Source organism: Scyliorhinus torazame, chromosome 6 (genome assembly GCF_047496885.1).
Source record: "Scyliorhinus torazame isolate Kashiwa2021f chromosome 6, sScyTor2.1, whole genome shotgun sequence".
Classification (NCBI taxonomy): domain Eukaryota; kingdom Metazoa; phylum Chordata; class Chondrichthyes; order Carcharhiniformes; family Scyliorhinidae; genus Scyliorhinus; species Scyliorhinus torazame.
The window spans coordinates 106426638-106449256 of NC_092712.1; the positions used below are offsets into that span (position 1 = coordinate 106426638).

Genomic DNA, 22619 nt, shown 5'->3' on the forward strand with positions numbered 1-22619 from the left:
AGCATCAAAAAGATTGAAAACAGCTCTTAGCACCTCTCCATAAACATTCCTCTCTTCCCACCTCTCTTGTTCTCTTCCTTTGCCTGTCATAAAACTCTGTCTTTCCCTCTCATTACCCATGTCTTTCTCTTCACATCTCTCTTCTCATCTGAAATGAAAATGAAAATGAAAATCGCTTATTGTCACAAGTAGGCTTCAAATGAAGTTACTGTGAAAAGCCCCTAGTCGCCACATTCCGGCGCCTGTTCGGGGAGGCTGTTACTCTGTCTCTCTGTCTTTGCTAGTCCTTGTGCAAAATGGCTTCTCGAGACATCTTTCTGATACTTTACAAATTCAAAGCCCACATTAGTCAATTGTTGGAAAAATAGCCAATTGATCTATAGCTTGTTTTTTTTGTAAAATATTTTTATTCTCCATTTTCACATTTTCTCCAGAATTTACACCCCACCCACAAGTAGCAAATGGTAACAAATACAAAGTCAATTTCCTTATCAACAACAACGATCCCATCCTCCCACCACCCCAAGCAACGGCCCACCTAACAATATAAACATCAAATAGACCAAACCCTCCCATGGCGGGACAAACTGTGATGAACGGCCACTGTATGACTGTACCCTTATCATCATGTAAGGTGATGTCCCCTTTAAGACCGGGCTTGGAACTCTGGGGGACTCCGCCTCCGGCTCCGCCCACCTGGGAGTCTTATATAAGGGGCCGCCTTGTGGGCGGTACCCAGTTAGCACCCGTCTCGGCACCAGGCTAGTTCTTAGCTTATTAAAGCCTTCTTTACCGTTTTACTCTCTGAGCGTCGTCATTGAGGGTACAACAATTTAATAAGCTAAACTACATCAGGATGGACGCAGGCCTAAAACCAGAGAAGCTCAACCTGGAAGCACGGACATCGGAGGTAAAAGAAGGCCTTTCACCACCTTAGATATTGTTCCCGCCACTCCACTCCAGAACCCCTCCAGTGCCCGGTCATGACCAAAACATATGGACATGGTTCGCCGGACTTCCTGAGCACTTCCCACATCTGTCCTCCACCCCAAAAAACCTACTCAGCCTCGCCCCCGTCATATGCGCTCTATGAACCACCTTAAATTGTATCAAGCTAAGCCTGGCACACGAGGAAGAGGAATTAACCCTACTTAGGGCATCAGCCCATAGCCCCTCCTCAATCTCCTCCCAACTCCTCCTCCCATTTACCCTTCAGCTCCTCTACCAAAGCCTCCCCCTCTTCTTTCATCTCCTGGTATATCGCCGACACCTTGCCCTCCCCGACCCATACGCCCGAGATCACCCTATCTTGAATCCCCTGTGCCGGGAGTAGCGGAAATTCCCTCCCTGCCGCCTCACAAACGCCCTCACTTGCATGTACCTGAAAGCATTTCCCAGGGGTAGCCCAAACTTCTCCTCCAGCGCCCCTAAGCTCGCAAACGTCCCGTCAACGAACAGGTCCCCCATTCTTCTAATCCCTACCCGATGCCAGCTCTGAAATCCCCCGTCCATCCTTCCTGGGACAAACCGATGGTTGTCTCTGATCGGGGACCACACTGAGGCTCCCGTCGCCCCCCTGTGTCGTCTCCACTGCCCCCAGATCTTTAGCATTGCCACCACCACCGGGCTTGTGGTGTACCTTGTCGGCGAGAGCGGCAGTGGTGCCGTCACCAGCGCCCCCAGGCTCGTTCCTTTGCAGGACGCCATCTCCAACCTCTTCCACGCCACCCCCTCTCCCTCCATCACCCACTTACGGATCATTGCCACGTTGGCTGCCCAATAACAACCACCCAGATTCGGCAATGCCAACCCTCCTCTATCTCTGCTACGCTCCAAGAACCCCCTCCTTACCCGTGGGGTCTTGCTCGTCCACACAAATCCTGTAATGCTCCTGCTTACCCTCTTAAAAAAGGCCTTAGTAATCACAATTGGGAGGCATTGGAATACAAAAAGAAATCTCGGGAGGACCACCATTTTAACCGACTGTACCCTACCCGCCAGCGAGAGTGGCAACATGTCCCACCTTTTAAAATCCTCCTCCATCTGTTTCACCAATCCCGTCAAATTGAGTTTATGCAGTGCCCCCCAACTTCTAGCTACCTGAATCCCCAAATATCAAAAGCTCCTTTCCGCCCTCCTCAATGGTAGGTTGTCTGTCCCTCTTCCCTGGTCCCCCGGATGGATCACAAAGAGCTCACTCTTTCCCACATTGAGCTTATAGCCCAAAAAGTCTCCAAACTCCCGTAGGATCTGCATTACCTCAACCATCCCCTCCACTGGATCCGTCACATACAGCAACAGGTCGTCTGCGTACAGCGACACTCGATGTTCCTCTCCCCCTCGAACCACCCCCCTCCATTTCCCCGACTCCCTAACGCCATGGCCAAAGGTTCAATTGCTAATGCGAACAGCAGAGGGGACAGGGGGCACCCCTGCCTCGTCCCTCGATACAGCCGGAAATACTCCGACCTCCGCCGGTTCGTGACCACACTCGCCACCGGGGCTTTATACAGGAACTTAACCCAACTAATAAACCCTCCCCCAAACCTAAACCTCCTCAACGCTTCCCAGAGATACTCCCACTCTACCCGATCAAAGGCTTTCTCCGCGTCCATGGCTGTCACTATCTCCGCTTCTCCCTCCACCGATGGCATCATTATCACATTTAAGAGCCTTCGCACATTAGTGTTTAACTGCCTACCCTTTACGAATCCCGTCTGGTCCTCGTGAATCATCCCCGGGACACAGTCCTCAATCCTCATGGCCAACATTTTTGCCAGCAACTTAGCATCTACATTAAGGAGTGAGATCGGTCTGTATGACCCACATTGCAGTGGGTCCTTATCCCGCTTTAAGATCAAAGAGATCGTCTCCTCCGAAATTCTTGGGGGCAGGGTACCCCCTCCCTTGATTCATTGAAGGTCCTTACCAGCAACGGGGCTAACAGGTCTACATACTTGCTGTAGAACTCCACTGGGAACCCATCTGGCCCTGGGCCTTCCCTTCCTGCATGCTCCCCAGTCCTTTAACCAGCTCCTCCACCCCAATTGGCACCCCCAGACCAGCCACCTCCTGCACCTCCACCCTTGGGAACCTCAACTGATCCAAGAATCGCCGCATCCCCTCTTTTCCCCCTGGGGGCTGGGACCTGTACAGTTCCTCATAAAAGGCCTTAAAAGCCTCATTCACTTTCCCAGCACTCCGCACCGTAGTTGCCCTGCCATCTTTGACTCCACCTATTTCCCTCGCTGCCATCCTCTTACGGAGCTGGTGTGCCAGCATCCGGCTCGCCTTCTCCCCATATTCATATATCGCCCCCTGTGCCTTCCTCCACTGTGCCTCTGCCTTCCCTGTGGTCAACAGGTCGAACTCCGTCTGGAGACTTCGTCTCTCCCTGAGTAGTCCCTCATCTGGAGCCTCTGCATAGCTCCTGTCCACCCTTAAAATCTCCCCCACTAACCTCTCCCTTTCCCTGCCCTCGCTCTTCACCCTGTGAGCCCTGATGGTGATTAACTCACCCCTGACCACCGCCTTCAGCGCCTCCCATACTACTTCCACCTGCACCTCCCCGTTGTCGTTAGCCTCCAGATATCTTTCAATACACCCCCGCATAGTCCCGCACACTTCCTCGTCTGCCAGCAGTCCCACATCCAACCTCCACAACGGGCGTTGGTCCCCCCCCCCCAGCTCCAGCTCCACCCAGTGCGGGCATGGTCTGAAATGGCTATGGCCGAATACTCAGTTCCCTCCACTTTCGGGATCAATGCCCTGCCCAGAACAAAAAAATCTATCCGGGAGTATCCTTATGTACATGGGAGAAAAAAGAAAATTCTTTGGCCAAAGGTCGGCAAATCTCCACGGATTTACTCCCCCCATCTGATCCATAAACCCCCTAAGCACCTTGGCCGCAGCCGGCCTCCTCCACGTCCTAGATCTGGAACGATCTAATGCTGGGTCCAGCACCGTGTTAAAATCCCCACCCATTATCAAGCTCCATACCTCCAGGTCCCGAATACGCACCAACATCCGTTTCATGAATCCAGCATCGTCCCAGTTTGGGGCATATACATTCACCAGTACCACCTCCGTCCCCTGCAACCTACCAGTCACCATCACGTATTGGCCTCCCTTGTCCGCTACTATGTTCTTGGGCTCAAATGACACCCGCTTTCCCACCAATATTGCCACCCCTCTATTCTTCGCATCCAGCCCCGAATGGAACACCTGTCCCACCCATCCCTTCCTTAACCTGACTTGATCTGCCACCTTCAGATGTGTCTCCAGAAGCATGGCCACGCCTGCCTTCAGTCCCTTTAGGTGCGCGAACACTCGGGCCCTCTTAACCGGCCCATTTAGGCCTCTCACATTCCACGTGATCAGCCGCATTGGGGGGTTACCCACCCCCCTCCCCCGCCGGCTAGCCATCTCCTATCTTAGGCCAGTCCCGTGCTCGCGCCTCCCACTCCCTCCAGTCCCCCAGGCAGGGAATCCCCGCCCCGACCACCTCTTCCATTTTCAGTTCCCCCTCGGACAGTGCAGCAGCAACCCTAGAATGCCTCCCCCCGCTAGATCCACATCTAGCACTTTTGCTCCCCCCCCATATTACTTCCGTCAGTTAGCTGACCTCTGCTGACCCCGGCTTCCCCCGCCTTCCCGTTGATCTCCCCGTGTGGGAGTCTCTCCTCCTCCTTACCTTCCTCCATCCCCCCCCCCCTTTTGGCGCGGGAATAAAGCCCGCGCTTTCCTGAACCAGCCCCGCCCCCTGTGGCGCAGCTCCTGTTGCGGCCATCATCCCCGAGTCTCACCTCCCTCCAGGACCGACGCCCACATTCCCCATCATCATCATTTTGTCTACAGACAGGAAAAAAAGAAATTTTAGGAATTTTAACCAGAACTCTACCCACATCCCCATCCATCATCCCACCCACAAAATATTCTTTACCCATATTTACAACCCCATATACAACCAACATCTCCCCCCACAACCACATCCCCTCAGTTTGAGTCCAGTTTTTCCGTCTGTATAAAGGTCCAAGCCCCTTCTGGCGTTGCAAAATAATGGTGTCTGTCTTGATAAGTGACCCACAGTCGCGCAGGCTGCAGCATGCCGAACCTGACTCTTTTTCTCTCCAATCCTGGTAGACTCTGATCACCGCATTCTCCCATTTGCTGCTCCGCACCTTCTTGGCCCATCTCAGCACACTTTCTTTATCCGCGAAGCGATGGAACTTTGCCACTATCGCCCTTGGCGGCTCGGCGGCCTTGGGTCTCCTCGCCAGGACCCGGTGAGCCCCTTCCAGCTCCAGGGGGGTCGGAGAAGCCTCCGCACCCATCAGCGAATGGAGCATCGTGCTCACGTACGCCCCGGCATCAGCTCCCTCCACTCCTTCGGGAAAACCCAGAATTCCTCCTCGACCTGTTCTCCAGGACCTCAATTCTCTCGGCCCACCTCCTGTGGACCGCCTCGTGCGCCTCCATTTTTACCGCCAGGCCCTGGATATCGTCCTCGTTGGTGTTTACCTTATCATTCACCTCACGAAGCTCCACCGCCTGGGTCTTCTGGGTCTCCTTCAGCCCCTCGATCGCCAACAGCATCGGCGCCAGCACCTCCTTTTTCTGCACCTCCACACATCTCATGAAGAACTCCTGCTGGTCTGGCCCCCACGCTGCTTGCCCTCCGCCATCTTGCCTTCTTCTCCCCGTTTTGTTCTCTGCTCCATGGCCTCTTTCCTCGTTGTTCCACCGCTGCTCCCTGCCAAATTTTGTGGGGGGGAACCTCACAGCTCCTTCCCACACGGGACCAGTCATAAAAAACTCCGTTGGGGCTCCTCTGGTGAGCCCGAAAGTCAGTTTTTGCGGGAGCTGCTGAAATGCGCGGCTTAGCTCCGCATCGCCGCAACCGGAACAGAAGGGGCATTTTGTGAGGGTCTGCATGGCCAGGCCCAGGGGCCAGATAAACAAAGAACAGCTGGCCCGGAAATCAGGCTCTCAGGCCCGCAGGCCTCGCAATGCGGCCGCGCACCGACCCAACACGCCCCCTTCTGACGCGTCATCCGCCTCGTGCGAATCATGGGAGTGGCCATCATGCTGGCGGCCATCTTCTCGACCCAACACGTGCGACCGACGGTGGCGGCCATTTTACGAGTCCGACTCAGCTGAGGACTCGGACTACCTGCGAGTGGGAGCGATCACCCTCGACCAAATTCGGCCAAAGCACCTGCAGAACTCGATGATGAAGGTCCAAGACAACGGGCGTGACACTTCATGCCCCTTCGACTCCGGGAGCACGGAGAGCTTTATTCATCCAGAACTGGTAAGGCGCTGCTCCTTGCGCACCCATCCCGCATCCCAAACCATAGCCCTCGCATCCGGGTCCCACTCGGTACAAACCAAGGGGTACTGTATCGCGGATCTTTCGATCCAGGGCGCCGAATACACACGTTTCAAACTTTATATCCTCCCCCACCTCTGCGCCCCACTACTGCTCGGACTGGATTTTCAGTGCAGCCACTGAAGGCTGACACTGAAGTTCGGCGGACCCTTGCCCCCCCTCACGGTATGCTGCCGTGCGAAAGTTGCACCCACCTCGCTGTTCGCGAACCTCACTCCCGACTGTAAGCCAGTCGCCACCAGGAGCCGGCGCTACAGTGCCCAAGATAGGACCTTTATCAAGTCAGAGGTCCAGCGTTTACTGGGAGAGGGGGTCATCGAGGCTAGCAACAGCCCTTGGAGAGCACAAGTGGTGGTAGTCCGGTCCGGGGATAAGAAACGGATGGTTGTGGATTATAGCCAGACCATAAACCGCTTCACGCAGATTGATGCGTACCACCTTTCTCGCATAGCAGAAATGGTAAATCGGATCGCCCAATACCGCTCAAATCCGCCTACCACCAGCTCCCCATCCAACCAAAAGACCGCCCCTATACTGCCTTCGAAGCAGCCGGCCAGCTCTTCCACTTCCTCAGGGTCCCCTTCGGCATCACAAATGGGGTCTCCGTCTTTCAAATGGCGATGGACCAAATGGTGGACCAGTACGGTTTGCGGGCGACATACCAATATTTGGACAATGTCACCAACTGCGGCCATGACCAGCAGGACCATGACGCTAACCTCGAAAACTTCCTCCAGACCGCCCGAGCCCTTAACCTGACCTATAACGAGGAAAAATGCATTTTCCACACAACCCGGCTAGCCATCCTCGGCTATGTCGTGGAAAACGGGGTCCTAGGTCCTGACCCCGACCGCATGCACCCCCCAAAAGGAACTCCCCCTTCCCCGCATCCTCAAGGCCCTCAAACGGTGCTTGGGGCTCTTCTCCTTGTGGCGCACAAAGACTCCGTGAGACGAATAGAGTGAAGTCGATGAGGCTTTATTAAGCGTGTCTGTTCCCCAGCAGCCCGATAGTAAACTGGCCTGCGGGGGAAGGCACCGGCTTCTTATACTTCGCCTTCAGGGCGGAGTATGAGGTCAACGGCCAACCAGGACCCGGGATCTGTCAGCCAATGACATTAGGGCTTCCAGTCCCACATGACCCCCAATACATACTACCACATTCACCCCTTATCAAAAATGAACCCGGCGGGGTGATGCTTCGTATGGTGGTAAGGGTTTACAGGGCTGGTCCGGGGAGGATAGAACAGTTACATGGTAGTACAGTATTGGACAGTATCGTCCTGTTACAACTATTTACAGAGGATATAGGAAAAACAAAATGTTCATTGGACAGTCCATCTTTGTTTTACATCGACGCCACGAGTCGGTCGGGCGGTCTGGTCGTCCGTGTCGATCGCCTCGGCCCCGGCGGTGGTGGTGGTGCTTGTACCAGCGTTGTCGCCTCCGGGAGCCGCACGGTTTCAGCTGTCGGTGCAAAGGGGAGGAGGACTGATCCTCCTGGGAAGGGGGCGGTTGCGGGGTGCGGCGGTGGCAGGAAGGGGGGCGGTTGGGTTGATGGTGTCGGGGGGATGTGCGTGGTGCCGGCGGGCGCCAGATCCCGCAGGGAGACCGTGTCCTGTCGGCCGTCGGGGTACTCCACGTAGGCGTACTGGGGGTTTGCGTGGAGGAGGTGAACCCTTTCGACCAACGGGTCCGCCTTATGTGCCCGCACGTGCTTTCGGAGCAGGATGGGTCCTGGGGCCGCCAGCCAGGTCGGCAGCGACGTTCCAGAGGAGGACCTCCTAGGGAAGACAAGGAGACGCTCGTGAGGCGTTTGATTAGTGCTCGTACATAATAACGACCGGATGGAATGGAGAGCGTCCGGGAGGACCTCCTGCCACCGTGAAACTGGGAGATCCCTGGACCGTAGGGCCAGTAGGAGGTCTTCCAGACCGTGCCGTTCTCCTTTTCTACTTGCCCGTTCCCCCGGGGGTTGTAGCTGGTCGTCCTGCTTGAAGCTATGCCCTTGCTGAGCAGGAACTGGCGCAGCTCGTCACTCATGAAAGAGGACCCCCTGTCGCTGTGGACGTATGCGGGGTAACCGAACAGCGTGAAGATGCTGTTCAGGGCTTTAATGACTGTGGCCGCGGTCATGTCGGAGCAGGGAATGGCAAAAGGGAAGCGGGAGTATTCGTCCACTACATTAAGGAAATACGCGTTGCGGCCGGTGGAGGGGAGGGGCCCTTTGAAATCGAGACTGAGGCTTTCAAAGGGCCGGGAAGCCTTAATCAGGTGCGCTCCATCTGGCCTGAATAAAATGCGGTTTGCATTCTGCGCAGATGTGGCAGTCTCTTCTGACTGTACGGACCTCCTCTAAGGAGTATGGGAGATTGCGGGACTTGATGAAGTGGTAAAACCGAGTGACCCCCGGGTGGCAGAGGTCCTCGTGGAGGGCTTGGAGGCGGTCAATTTGTGCGTTGGCACATGTGCCGCGGGATAGGGCATCGGACGGCTCGTTCAGCTTTCCGGGCCGGTACAAGATCTCATAGTTGAAGGTGGAGAGTTCGATCCTCCACCGCAAGATCTTGTCGTTCTTGATCTTGCCCCGCTGTGCATTATCAAACATGAAGGCTACCGACCGTTGGTCAGTGAGGAGAGTGAATCTCCTGCCGGCTAGGTAATGCCTCCAATGTCGCACAGCTTCCACTATGGCTTGGGCTTCCTTTTCCACTGAGGAGTGGCGGATTTCTGAGGCGTGGAGGGTTCGGGAGAAGAAGGCCACGGGTCTGCCCGCTTGGTTAAGGGTAGCCGCTAGAGCTACGTCAGAGGCGTCGCTCTCGACCTGGAAGGGGAGGGACTCGTCGATGGCGCGCATCGTGGCCTTTGCGATGTCCGCTTTGATGCGGCTGAAAGCCTGGCAAGCCTCTGTCGACAGTGGGAAAGTCGTGGTCTGTATTAGGGGGCGGGCCTTGTCTGCGTACTGGGGGACCCACTGGGCGTAGTATGAAAAGAACCCCAGGCAGCGTTTCAGGGCTTTTGGGCAGTGCGGGAGGGGAAATTCCATGAGTGCGCGCATACGTTCGGGGTGCAAACCGCACTTCTACCGGCCAGACAAGGCTCGGCTCCGACCACCGTGCTCCCAGATGTACCCTCAACTAAGACGTCCGTGTCCGCCGCACGACCGCCCGAGCTGAGGAGGTTGATAAGGACGATCAGGCCGCCGAGACGAATGGACTTATGATGGCATTTCACCCCCGCCGGACTTTTTTAAAAAACGGGGTGAATGTGATAAGCGGTTACTGTATTACTGTACCCTTATCACCATGTAAGGTGATGTCCCCTTTAAGACTGGGCTTGGAACCGTGGGGGACTCCGCCTCCGGCTCTGCCCACCTGTGAATCGTATATAAGGGGCCGCCTTGTGGGTGGTACCCAGTTAGCACCCGTCTCGGCACCAGGCTAGTTCTTAGCTTATTAAAGCCTTCTTTATCGGTTTACTCTCTAAGCGTCGTTATTGAGGGTACAACACAAACAAAGGAGAAATAAAAGTGAAAGGAATTAGGAATCGTCTATGGTCACCATTAACCTATAGAGTCCCTCCCACCCCGCCCTCCCCCTAACATTCAATGCATTCCAATCCCCGAAAGAGTACCGTAGATGACACCCATGCATTACAAGCCCCCCCCCCCCCCCCCCCCCCCCCCCCCACCACCCCGGCTCCTCCCCTCCACTTCCTCTTACAAAAATCCTCCCCCCAACCTCCGTTCCTTCCCCCCATCTTTCCACCCCGGCTAAACTCATCGGGATCTATTCTGGCAGGCTCCGATGGCCGCAGCCCCTCCCCCCACCTCACTCCCGTTCACTGGCCGGTTAAACTGGCCAGCGTGGTGGCCCCTGCCCGGGTCTCTTTCCCCCTTGCGCGGACCCAAGAAAACCAAGAAATCCCCTTTAGCACACAAACCCCGCATACACACTCCAGCCCCAAAGAACCATCATTGCAAGCTAAAGTCCCATCTCTTCCCTTGTCCAAGTATATATAACGTTGGCTCATTTAGCACGTACACCCGCCGCAGTGAAAAAAATACAGTTACATGAGGCTACATCGGTACATGACCACTTCTCAATTTAGCCACAGTCCTTCTGTCTTCGCCAACTCCTCCGCTACTTCCGCCGTCCTGAAATAAAAATCCTTGGATTTGTAGGTCACCCTCAACTTAGCTGGATATACTATGCCGCACCGCACCGTACTGATGTACAGTGCCTTCTTCACCCGGCTGAAGGCAGCCCGCCTCCTCACCAGCTCCACCATAAAGTCCTAATATATACGTATACCAGCTCCAGCCCACTGCACCACCCGCTTCTGCTTTGCCCAGCACAGGACCTACGAAAACACAGAGTCACTGCTCTTGGCGGCTCACTCTCCTTTGGTACAGGCCTCCATGACCGATGCGCCTGATCCAGTTCATATCGGGAGGGATCATCCCCCTCCCCCAATAGCTTCGCCAACATCGTGCCAAAGTACCCAGTCGGCCTCGGGCCTTCCACTCTTTCGGGAAGACCCACAATCCTCAGATTCTGTCGCCTGGACCTGTTTTCCAAGTCGTCCATTTTGGCTCGCAGACCCTCGTTGATCTCTATTACCTTCCGCATCTGCTTCCCCATCGAGGTAAGTTGATTGCTGTGCTGTAACAATGTCTCTTCCACTGCCTTCAGGGCCTCACCTCCGCCACTGCGTTCAATACCACCGCCCTCACCGGGTCAATCGCCTCCTCCACCAGCACTTTCAATACCGCCCCCATCTCCTTCCTCATCGCCTCCATGTGTTTTGTGAACTGCCTTTCGAGTTCCGTGCCATCACCTTAGTCATTTCTTCAGCCGTGGGCAATGCGGCCTCCACTGGTGCCCCAGCCTCCATTATTCTTGCCGTCCCCGCGGTGACCTTTCCACTCCCCGACGGACTTTCAGCTGTTTTTTTCACGGCCGTTTTTTTACTTGTTCTCGACATCTTCCTTCACTGTGCCTTCTCCCTGCTTTTGCCGCCTCTGTTACCCCTGGGAACGAGCGTTAGACCCCGAAAATGCCGTTCCCGAGTGGGAGCGTTCCAATGTGCGGCTGCCTCCCGCCCACCGTCACCGGAAGTCCCGATCTATAGTTTGTTAATAATGAAATAAGAAAGAGCCCATTGGTTCTGGCTAATTACACGTATTGGGCATGATTTACCAGCCGCATTGCCTCCCTGTTCAGGCAAATGGGGGCGCAGTGTGGCCGGTAGTTGCTGGGACATCCCTCTCCCGGGATCTACCCGGCTCGTCATGCCTCACGAGATCCCGTTAGATGTTGTGATCTGAATCACACCCATTATGGGCAGGATCAGTATTTGGCAAAACTGCATAGTAGAGTGAGACAGCTAGTCCCACTCTAATATGCGCTTGTCTGATCTCCCGAGGCCCTGGGATCTAACCCCTTCGCCTTGGTGACCTCAATTGAGCGCCGTTCAGTACTGGTCCCCACAAAGACAGTATTTCATTAAAAATTTTTTTTTTTTATTGCACTTGGGGGGGGGGGGCGGATCTCAAAGGGGACCTGAGGCCCCCAGGTGGTTGCCCTCTGTGAAGGGTGGCACCCTGGCACTGCTGCTGCCACCTGGGCACCCTGGTACTGCCAAGGTGCCTAGGTGGCACTGCCAGGCTGGCAGGGGCATTGCCAGAGTTCCAGGTTGGCAGTGTAGAGATGTGAGGCTGGCAATTTTCCCACACCGGGGTTTGGGCCCGGGGATGCCCTGTTCATATGAAGTAGGGTGTGTGGGGGTCTGAGGACACTCTTATAGGTGGATTGGCGCTTTGGGGGGGAATCTGGGGGTCACGTTGGCGGGGTGGGGGGGGGGGGGTTGAGAGATTGTGATCTCCTACACTGAGGGGTTCTGATAAGTGAAGCTCCTCGGTGCAGGAAACGGGACGAAGTGCGGTCACGGCGGTGGGTTCCCTGCTGAGGCCCCAATTTGCAACAGAGCCCAGGTAGGTAGCGTGGTGTTACCCGGGAGCCCAGGGGGCGAGCGAGGCCGATGTTTTGGCCTTCTTTTCCCTGGTGGCCCGAGACGGGTTTTACTGGGTTGGAGGGACTCTGAGCCCTCGAAGTCGGGGGTTTGGGTTAGGGACATGGCGGGGTTTCTCAGGCTGGAGAAAATCACAAAGTTCAGTATTTCTTACAAACCCTAAGTCATTGATTGCAGAGTCATGTAATGAAATCCATAGCGATTAGTGTTCTGTGACCTCACAGAAGGATCCCATCAAGCAATGTTGGGGAACTCCTAAGGGGCAAAAGCCACATCCGCAGAGGTCATTGGCCTGCAGCATCAGGATGATCCCACACCTCTGACATCACACACTCATCCCCATCTAGCAGACATTTCAAATATCAACGAGTGGAAACAATGTCCATGTATGGGGTGAGTGGGATCTAAGAAAGGAGCCCTATTCCGCCTGAATAGCGTAAACAAAATAACGCTGCAGGGAGCCATGAAATTTATATTAATATTTTAACCAAATCTTCACAGTCATAAAATGAAGGCCGTTGCAAAGTGCACTTGGGTGAAAAGATTCCAACGTGGCTCGCGATAAATACTTGTAATATTTATTGCTTCCGCATTAGGATAATCGCTAAGCTTCCAAAGACAATTCCCATGAGTTCACAAAATATGATCTTCAGGTGCAAAGGTTACATCTGTACTGTCCATCCATTATTTTAATGCAGGAAGTGCCTTTATTCATGTTGCTATTGTGAAACTAAAGGCGGTTGACAGATGAAATTGCAAGAATACGGGAGTCTGGGAGACACGTTATGGTCATCTGGTACCATTGAATGAATGTGGGACATTGCATCATATTGATGAACCATTCAATACCTGAGAATTTGAGGGATTAAAGCAAAATATATTTGCAAAAATGAAAAGTGTGTACAGTGATTGAACATCCGTGCCACCATCGTGCATTGAGAACTTCTTTTAAACTCTATCGCTACATCTTGATGCAGTCCCAATATCCATGGCAGAGGTGGATGCAGCCTGCTGACTGCTATCCCCTGTTGTCTGAGATGGCTTTGGCAGGCATCCTCTGGTGGCCCGAAAGCCCCGGCCCTCTAAGGGTCTCTTGCCCTGGGATAGGTGCACTCTCCTTGGCCTGACGGGATCGAGTGGATGGGGTCACAGGCAGAGGGATTTGGGGCAACAGGACACCATTGGAGACTCCTGGGTGGATGGCCCTGGGAATTTGGTTGGCATTCCCCCTCCTCATTTTGGATGCCGAAGGGCCCCTCCCTGTCTCCATGCTGGAATGTTCCCATGGCTAGAATTATGGAGTGCAGGTCCAATTGAAAATCCAGCACAAACTGTGCTTTCTTCTGGACCTGGGTTGCAAGGCAGCAGCCCCCACTCCATTCCTTTCCCCCTACCCCTTCCTATGGAGGCTTTGATGAGCTTGCATGTCAGAACCACAGCATCAGACGGAATATGGATGGACTCCTCCATCCTTTGTTCCAGTCTGTTGATGGCCTTTGACAACTCTGCCTATTATTTCTCTGCCTGTCTTTGCATCTCAAACATTTGTCTTAGCGTTGATTGTAGGGGCTTCTCATCGGACTTGGATTCATCAGGGGCCTAGTCTCGAGTGTCAGAAACCAAGGCTGTTGCTGCCCCGCCATCTGCGGCACACCTTGACGAGGTGTCCAACAGATAGTGACCCTGAACCTACTCTAGAACGAGGATCTATGGAGGCTTGTATATCTGTGTTGGTGGAAGGTGCAGGTGAATGCAGTGATGGATCTTCGTCTGACTTTTCCTCAGCATCCTCATTGGAGGTGGTCTGAAGGCTGGGCCTAAGTGCTGTGATGGAGGACCTTTTCTGACTAGTAGCTGACATAGAAAAAGAGATCATTAATAATTGGCTGGACAGGCTCATACACTACAGCTCATTCACAGTCATTGTCCACATGTGGCCGGTGGCATATTCACAGGCTTGTTGACAGAGGCCGATCATGCCTTCGTGCAGGAATGATCTATCCCTCTAGCCAAGTGAGCAGCCTGTTTCTTGTACTGGGATAGGGTCCTCACCTCTGGCATGCTCCCCTCCAGCCTTTGAACCCTCCCTTTTTTTGTGGGAAATCTTGTCCTGCATAAAGACAGAAGGATTGGCGTGGGATTAGATAACAGAGCAGTTCAGAAGCATGCATTCCTACTGTGTGGCCGTACCCTCTCCAGTTAGGGATGAGCTTAGAATTTCTGCAGGATTTACATGAGATAGTGATGTTAAGGTGGCTGACAGAAATTCAGTGCTGATGTCCTATCTGCTGGTAGTGATTGACATCCATGTCTCCTCTAACCCACCCCATCGCCCAGCAGGAATCACGCTGATTTTCCCAAAATGGAAAATTCCACCCATTAACTCTTCTTTTTCTTCATAGATGCTGCCAGGCTGACTGAGTTTTTTTGAGCACATTCCGTTTTTATGAAAGGGGGGCGATTCTCCTGTTTGCAGATATGTGACATTTTGCTGTTTCTGTGATGTTTACAGAATACTTTTCTGGGAATGTGCATGCATGTTTTTTTCCCCCCCACAACCACATTGTTAATTTAATGTTCCGTCTCAGGTTTTGTTTGTTTTGAGGATCCTTTGTGTATAGGTGCTGATGATCAATTAGTAATGGAGTGATCTTTGATAATTGAGGTCAATTCTTGATTCGAAATGCAAGGTGTGCGTCTGTGATTTATTTGACAAATTCCGTCCCCAGTGTCAACTATTGGGCATTAATAAAATATAGTTCTGCACATTTTAGAGACTTGTTTAATACGTGAAGTTGGAAGAGCCTTGAACCAGCCATTCTTTAATGAGAATCAGGGAAAGGTATGCAGTGACTGAATAGTTTGACTGTCCGGAGGTGAGATCCTGCCTGGTGAGAAAGTTACCCTTTCTCCCTTCCTTCATCTCACAATGGTTAAGTAGCTTTTAAATTCATGTGTAAGAAAATAACAATAATAATCTTTATTAGCGTCACAAGTAGGCTTACATTACACTGCAATGAAGTTACTGTGAAAATAACAGCGGCTGTCGGGTAGAACGTCAGTTGATCAGGTTATTTTTTTACTCTATGAATGCCGTAATATTTGTAATGCATCAATAGATGTGAATTATGACATGGTTCCTTATTTTGAATGATTCAGGTGCTGACTTCATTCACAGAACGAGAACAAAATGCGTATGCAAAAGCTGGAGCGGTCGCAGAGGAGGCATTGTCAGGTTTCAGAACTGTGGTGTCTTTTGGAGGGCAAAAGAAAGAAGTTGAGAGGTTAGAATGTTTACTTACTTTCCCAAGAATTGCGGGTAGTGGGGAGGGTGTGTGTGTTTGCTGGCACTAAACAATGCTTTTACAATGGGATTTTTTGGGGCATTGTACAGCACCTGCTTGTGTTTTATATCTAAATGCAGAACTTTTACTGTACAGACTTACTCTCACACTATCCCAAACCTTGAACGATGGAACAATACTTGCATTATTTTGCCACCTTTATGCTAACCATTTGCTTTTTATTGTGTTATCTCTCCAGTACACGTGAATACATATGAATGAGAGGCAACTGGTAACCAGTTTTATAAAATTTGAATGGAAAGTTTTACTTGTCATACAGAGTCCAACTGCACTCTGTATTTGTTTCTACCTGTTAGGTACAGCGCTTTCCTGCATGTAAATCGAAAATTTATAGATTGGAATTGGCAGTACTAACCTTATGCACGACTTTAGACGCATTTTTGGGTCGGTAGCAACAAAATGAGCTCCGAGCAATATCATTGAACAATATCACCTAGTGAGTGCTCTATCTGGCATTTTTAGTGAAAGAGCATCTAGATGAAAAAGAGCATAATTCGGCAATCACATGGCCATATTCTAAAAGTAGGCAAATTGCAGGCTACTCTTAGCTTGTCACTCTTTGGGGTCAATTTTAATTCCTGCCATGTGAGAGTCCCTTTAAGAAAAGTGTGTTTCATCAAGTGGCTGCAGTGATGTCATTGTGTGGGTGGAGCTGCGCTGTCTGTCTTTCACTTTCGTTTTGAGCCGGCAGCTGCAGTATGTTTGGTTTCGTTTCAGAGGTGGATAGCTGCATTCAAAGCAAGCAGCTGTATAATGATCTCTCTACAGGCTAAAGAATGTCTCCAGATCATTGATGATTTCAAAGTAATACCTGTTTCTGTAGAGCATTTAAATCTGCTGGGGGGGGTCAGGGATCAGACCGCACTCTAGGATCTGGGATTTGGTGCCCCCACCCCCCTTCCTGCAAACTCTCAATTGTAACTGCAGACTTCCTAACTACTCCTGCGCTTGTTCCAGAGTCCTCGCTGACTGACTGGAAGCCAAACCTGTCAATCTGGATGACTTATAGATTTCACCCGGACTTCCAGGGGGAGTGTCCCTGAATGCTGTTATATTTGTCACATTTCTGTGAAGATAAACCAAGTGGTTGGATTATTTTTCCAGCGCCTAATTATATTTACCTTTTTACAAAGGTATCAGAAAAATTTAATTGACGCTCAGAAGATTGGAATAAAAAAGGCCATAAGCACCAATATATCAGTGGGTTTCACCTTCTTAATGATCTATGCATCATATGCACTGGCATTCTGGTATGGAAGTACCCTCATAATTGAAGAGAACTACACAGTTGGAAAAATGCTAACAGTAAGTGAGATTTCATGTTATGTTAAACACCCAAGAAATTATTTTTTTAAAAGCCGTCAAATTGTGTTTTTCCCTTTTTCCCTTATTTTGTTTTAATTCTTTAGTTTCCCTGTTCATTTCAACCTCATGGGAGAGAAATTGGCCTGTACCAATTCGGATTCACTGTTGCATTAGCAACGCACGCTCAGAACAGCGGTCCGACTAATTTCTGTTGTTCCTCAGGGCAGATGCTGATGTTGGTAATACCTCCAAAGGCAAATAAAGATGGAAAAGAAGGAATTTAATGCTGCCCACCTTGCTGTTAGCGGCAGTCAATTAAATCCCAGGTGGAGAGGTTAGGCGGGGGTGGGCACCTGGTGATAATAATAATAGCTTATTGTCACAAGTAGGCTTCAATGAAGTTACTGTGAAAAGCCCCTAGTCGCCACATTCCAGTGCCTGTTCGGGGAGGACGGTACGGGAATTGAACCCGCGCTGCTGGCCTTATTCTGCATTAGAAGCCAGCTGTTTAGCCCATTGTGCTAAACCAGCCCCAATCACGATACCTGTGAATTTGGAGATCACTCCTGCTTCTCCGAACTGAAGAGTTCTTTTTCAAATGTTCACTACTTATCTTTTGTTCGCAGCCACAAGGGCCGTTGAAGAATTCTGGGAGGAGAAACCCAAAGGCTGCTTATCAAAAGACAATACCATAAAGGGGTTTGATCTTCAGCAGACATTATGTGCATATTTAACATATTCAACTGCGTTTGGTGTCTGCGTGGGAATAGCTGCCACAAATTTAGCAGAGATTTGGTGCAAGCCATCCCATAACTAAATTAGTCTGTTTTGCATTTCATTTATATCCACAAGACAAGTATACCGCGTAACGATTTGTACCATTGTGGGCTTAAGTAGGGTGCTCTTTCCAAGGGCCGGTGCAGACTTGATGGGCTGAATGGCCTCCTTCTGCACTGTAAATTCTATGATTCCTATCAACCGTTCTGAGTGCAGATAGCCCTTATATCTGTCCAGTTAACTGTCCACAATGACGTGGAGGAAAATGATGCATTCATTTTTTTCTGAATTTCTTCTGAGATTGGAGCCCCATATAAAATATGTAGAGAATTATGGATGCAGATATAGACATGGGTTACATATTGAAGGGTGGGTGATCTCTTTTAACACCTAAGATAAAATGTAACATTTGTAAAACCTCTGAAAATAATTAAAACCTGGAGGAATTATATTTTCTGAGACAAGGGGGATTGATTGATCGTCATTTATCAGTATCTTTGTCATTGAAAGAGCATTTACATTAATAATTTCTAGACTTGACTTTCTGTGGTCAATTAAAGTGCAAATGCAACAGTTTGGTGAACTCACATGCCATTTCTGTGAATCAAATGGCCATCACTTTGTGGTGATTCGCAGTTCTGAGGTTATCTCTTTTTTGCTACAAGTTGCTGGCTGATTTGCGCAATAGTCAGACGTGTGAATCCGAAGCTATTACTTTTTCAGCAAAATTTAACCCTATATGTTTGAGGTATTACAACCACTTTAAATAAATTCCCAACTTTGAATTTTACTATTTATTGATGTGAATTCCAAGGTGGTACCATTCATGGTTTAAAACTCATTTCCTATACCTTCACAGGAAATAAAATCAGAAATTCAAGCCAGGAGTCCACTTGATCTGCAGTGCACAAACTTCTTATCCATTAAAATAAATGAACAGAAAATTAGGTTAACTGTGAATTGGAAACCCAGATTTCACTCTAGACTTCCTAACATGGGCCCCTACCACACAAAAGCTTATCATAAAATCTGCAAATTGAGACTTCGGGTATCAAGAGCACAAATCACAAATTTACTGCCTGTGAGGCAATTGGCCCCAAATTTAATGTCCCTGTAGGGTGAGCTTTCTGTGGAGGCATCGTGGTCGCCCTTGTGATGAATGTAGGAAATTGTTATATGTACTGTATTATGTATCTGTTGCAGAATACATATTTTTAAAATATATTTTGTTCCAAAAATATTCAACATAATAACACAACCTTAACATCCAACAGAATACACAGTTTGCATATTTATTCCCCACTTATTCCCCCCTCTACGATAAACAGCGCCTCCAATATAGTCATGATCAGCCTCCACCGTACCCCGAAGCCCTCCTCCAACCCCCTTCGGGCAAATTTGATTTTCTGCAACCTGAGAAACTCGTGCATGTCTCCCAACCATGCAGCTCCGGCGGTGTGGCCGACTTCCAATTCAAAAGTATCCGTCACCGGGCAATCAGAGAGGTGAAGGCCATGACATCGGCCCCCTCCCCCTCCAGCAGCCCCGGCACCTCCGCCACCCCAAAGATCGCCACCATAGGGTCCGGCTTCATCTCAGTGCCTACAAACCTCTAAGTCCCTAAATACCGCCTCCCAAAAGTTCTCCAACTCCTCACACCCCCAGAACATATGGCATAGCTCGCCTGCCCCCTCCTACACCTCTTGCACCCGTGCCCTACCTCCGGAAAAAAAACGCTCATCCGGGCCCGAGTCATGTGGACCCTATGCACCACCTTAAATTTTATAAGACTCACCCTTATGCAGAAGGAGGTGGAGTTCACATGGCACATTATTCCGCACCAAAGTCCCCATCCTATCGCCCTCCCTAACTCCTCCTCTCACTTTTTGATCCTTTTCACGAAAACCGTGATCTGCTCTCCCAAACACCCATCTATATCTCCAAGCATATCATTCCCACGCTCATCTGGAAGCAACATTTTCTCCAAAAGCGCATACTCCTGCCTCTGAGGGAACTAAGACAGCTCCTTGCACGCAAAGCCACACACCTGCCAGTATCTGAAATCACACCACTTTGGTAGTTTGAACCTCTCCCACAGCTCCACTAGCCCAGCAATCGTCCCCTCCGCAAACATGTCCCTGACCCTCTCTAACTACTCCTCCCTCCATCTCCTAAAGATCCCATTCTTCCCCCCCAGTGCAAACCTATGATTCCCACACAGTGGAGTCATCACCAATATGTGCCCCAGTTTAAAATGTCTCCTCAGCTGGTTCCGAATTTTTATAGACAATTCTACCACCAGACTCCTCGTATACTTCCTCAGGGCGAACAGCAGCGGGGCTGTCACCACAGACCTCAGGCCCGTACCCTTTCAAGACTTCTCCTCTAATCTGACCCAATCTCCCCCCCCCCCCCCCGTCTAACCATCATCTTGCCCCCTCCGCATTCACTGCCCAATAGTAATGCAACAAATTTGGGAGCACCAGCCCCTTTCTCGCTTCTGCCTTTGCAACAGAGCCCTATTAATGCTCGACACCTTTCCTGCCCACACAAATTCCAAGATTAACTCATCTCTCTTCTGAAAAAAGGTCTTGGGGAGGAAAAACAAGAGGGACTGGAACACAAACCGGAATCTTGGCAATATGGTCATCGTCACCACCTGAACCCTCCCCGCCAATGTCAGGTGCAGCACATCCCACCTTTTAAGGTCCCCTTAACCTCCTCCACCAACCCCGTGAAATTCCACTTATGCGCGTGGTCCACTCATGCACTCCCTGAAACCTCAGCAACCGGAACCGCTCCCTTGCCACCTTAAATGGCAGTGCCCCAAGTTACGCTGCTGCTGAAATTCGTCCTTAATGAAGCTCATCAACTGCTCCATTGGCGGCTTTCCAATCGATGCAACACTTCCCCTTCTACCATTTTTACAATTGATGCTGCTCCACGAGTTTCTTCCAACTCTTTAGCCAGGGCTTCCACTGTCTTCTATCAAGTTTTGTAATCCACAGACATGCCCATCTGGGGGGAGAACTAATCCGTCTCCACTCTCCGTACAACTTTTCCACCGCAACTCCCTGAAGTTTGGGTAGAAGGGGTCAAAATCAATGCCTTCAAGCAGTAACCACCCTGTGTGCGACCACGCACTCCATGGCCGCCACTGTAAATTCTTGTTGCAGTAATACGTTTAGAACTACTGGTTTAATATATAGGCAGGTACTGTGTCTGTAAAAGATGCAATGAAGATATCATAAAGGTCGGATAATCATTGATTATAACCATTTAATTGTTTACCTATATAGGGATAATGGATAGAAAGAAGGTCCCCTGGGGTTTAGATAATTCAGAGATTGTGTTTAGCCTTAGTAAAATGGTCATAAGACAGTTAGTGGGATAGAGATAATGTAATTAATGGGAGGAGCCAGGTCTGTAGCAGGAATTTAGTTTGTAGTCTACCAAAGACAGAAGGGCTTGCAGCTTGTGTCTGAAAGGAAGTCTCTCCTTTGCTGAAAGCAACTCTCTATGCAGAGGACAGCAAGCATCCCTGTGTTTGCTAACTTTATTTACCAGTGGATTTTGACCTGTAATGGCTTTGCTTAATTAGAGATAAAGAATATGTAAGATGGTAGCTAAAGTGTTTTCTTTTATTGTTAACAATTGTTTAACTGTTAATTGGAAGCTATTTTCTATGATGTTAATGTAGTTGGTCCTGTGTTGAGAATAGTTTGATTAAATATAAAAGATCCCTATTTATCAGTGGAATTACTCCTGGGGTGAAGTATCCTTTCCTCACAGTTTACAAATTGCAAAATTGTTGGGGTTTCTTATCCAGTTTCTTAACATACGTTGGGTCTGATTTGATACCATAACATCCTGAACATTTAAATGAGGCCTTAAGCTAAAATTTTGGCTGGCCTCAGGCTTCTGTTCCCCTGTGTATTCTGCTCATCCAAAAATGGGCCTGGACTAATTTCAATCCTAAGGTTTTTAATAGGACAATAGTTACATGATTAAGTTCAGAACAGGAACAACAGACAAATAGCATCACAAGCATTATCCCTAGCATTTGTAACAGGATTAGACAGAGTACATTCAGAAAGAATGTTCCTGATGGTGGGAGACTTCAAAACTAAGGGCCATAGTTTGAGGATAAGGGGTAAACCTTTTAGGACTGGGGTGAGGAGAAATCTATTCCCCCAGAGAGTGGTGAATCTGCCACAAAAGTAGCTGAGGCAAAAATGTTGTGTAATTTCAAGGAGTTGGATATAGCTTTTGGGGGGAAGGCAGGATCAGGGTATTGAACTTGATGAACAGCCATGATCATAATGAATGGTGGAGCAGGCTCGAAGGGCCAAATAACCTCCTCCTGCCTCTATTTTTTATGTATGTCTGTCTATGTATCATTTTGCCAGGAGCTGCCTTTTTTAATTTCCATGATTTAAAAAAATCTTCAGGTGTTTTTTGCAATTCTGATTGGCGCATTTGCCATTGGCCAGTGTTCACCTAACATCGAAGCATTGGCCTCTGCAAGAGGAGCAGCATATATGGTCTACAACATCATGAATCAGGTAACCCTATCATTGCATCATAGCATATGTAAAGCATTGTACATTCATGAGTAATAATTGGAATGGGAGCCTGAGGAAAGTGTCATCTTTCCCTTTGACCACTGTATTGATCTAGGAATGGGAAAATGAAAATGAAATGAAATGAAAATCGCTTATTGTCACAAGTAGGCTTCATATGAAGTTA

At 50.1% G+C, this 22619-nt stretch overlaps 1 protein-coding gene across 3 annotated transcripts in view; it reads left to right on the forward strand.

The window, feature by feature from the left end:
• abcb4 (ATP-binding cassette, sub-family B (MDR/TAP), member 4) overlaps positions 1-22619 on the forward strand; it is a 198882-nt gene that overhangs the window by 66883 nt on the left and 109380 nt on the right. For all 3 annotated transcript variants that reach the window (XM_072508646.1, XM_072508647.1, XM_072508648.1), the window contains exons 8-10: positions 15583-15707; positions 16922-17093; positions 22322-22435. In XM_072508646.1, coding sequence (XP_072364747.1) covers positions 15583-15707; positions 16922-17093; positions 22322-22435 — 411 coding nt within the window. The remainder of the gene's footprint in view (positions 1-15582; positions 15708-16921; positions 17094-22321; positions 22436-22619) is intronic.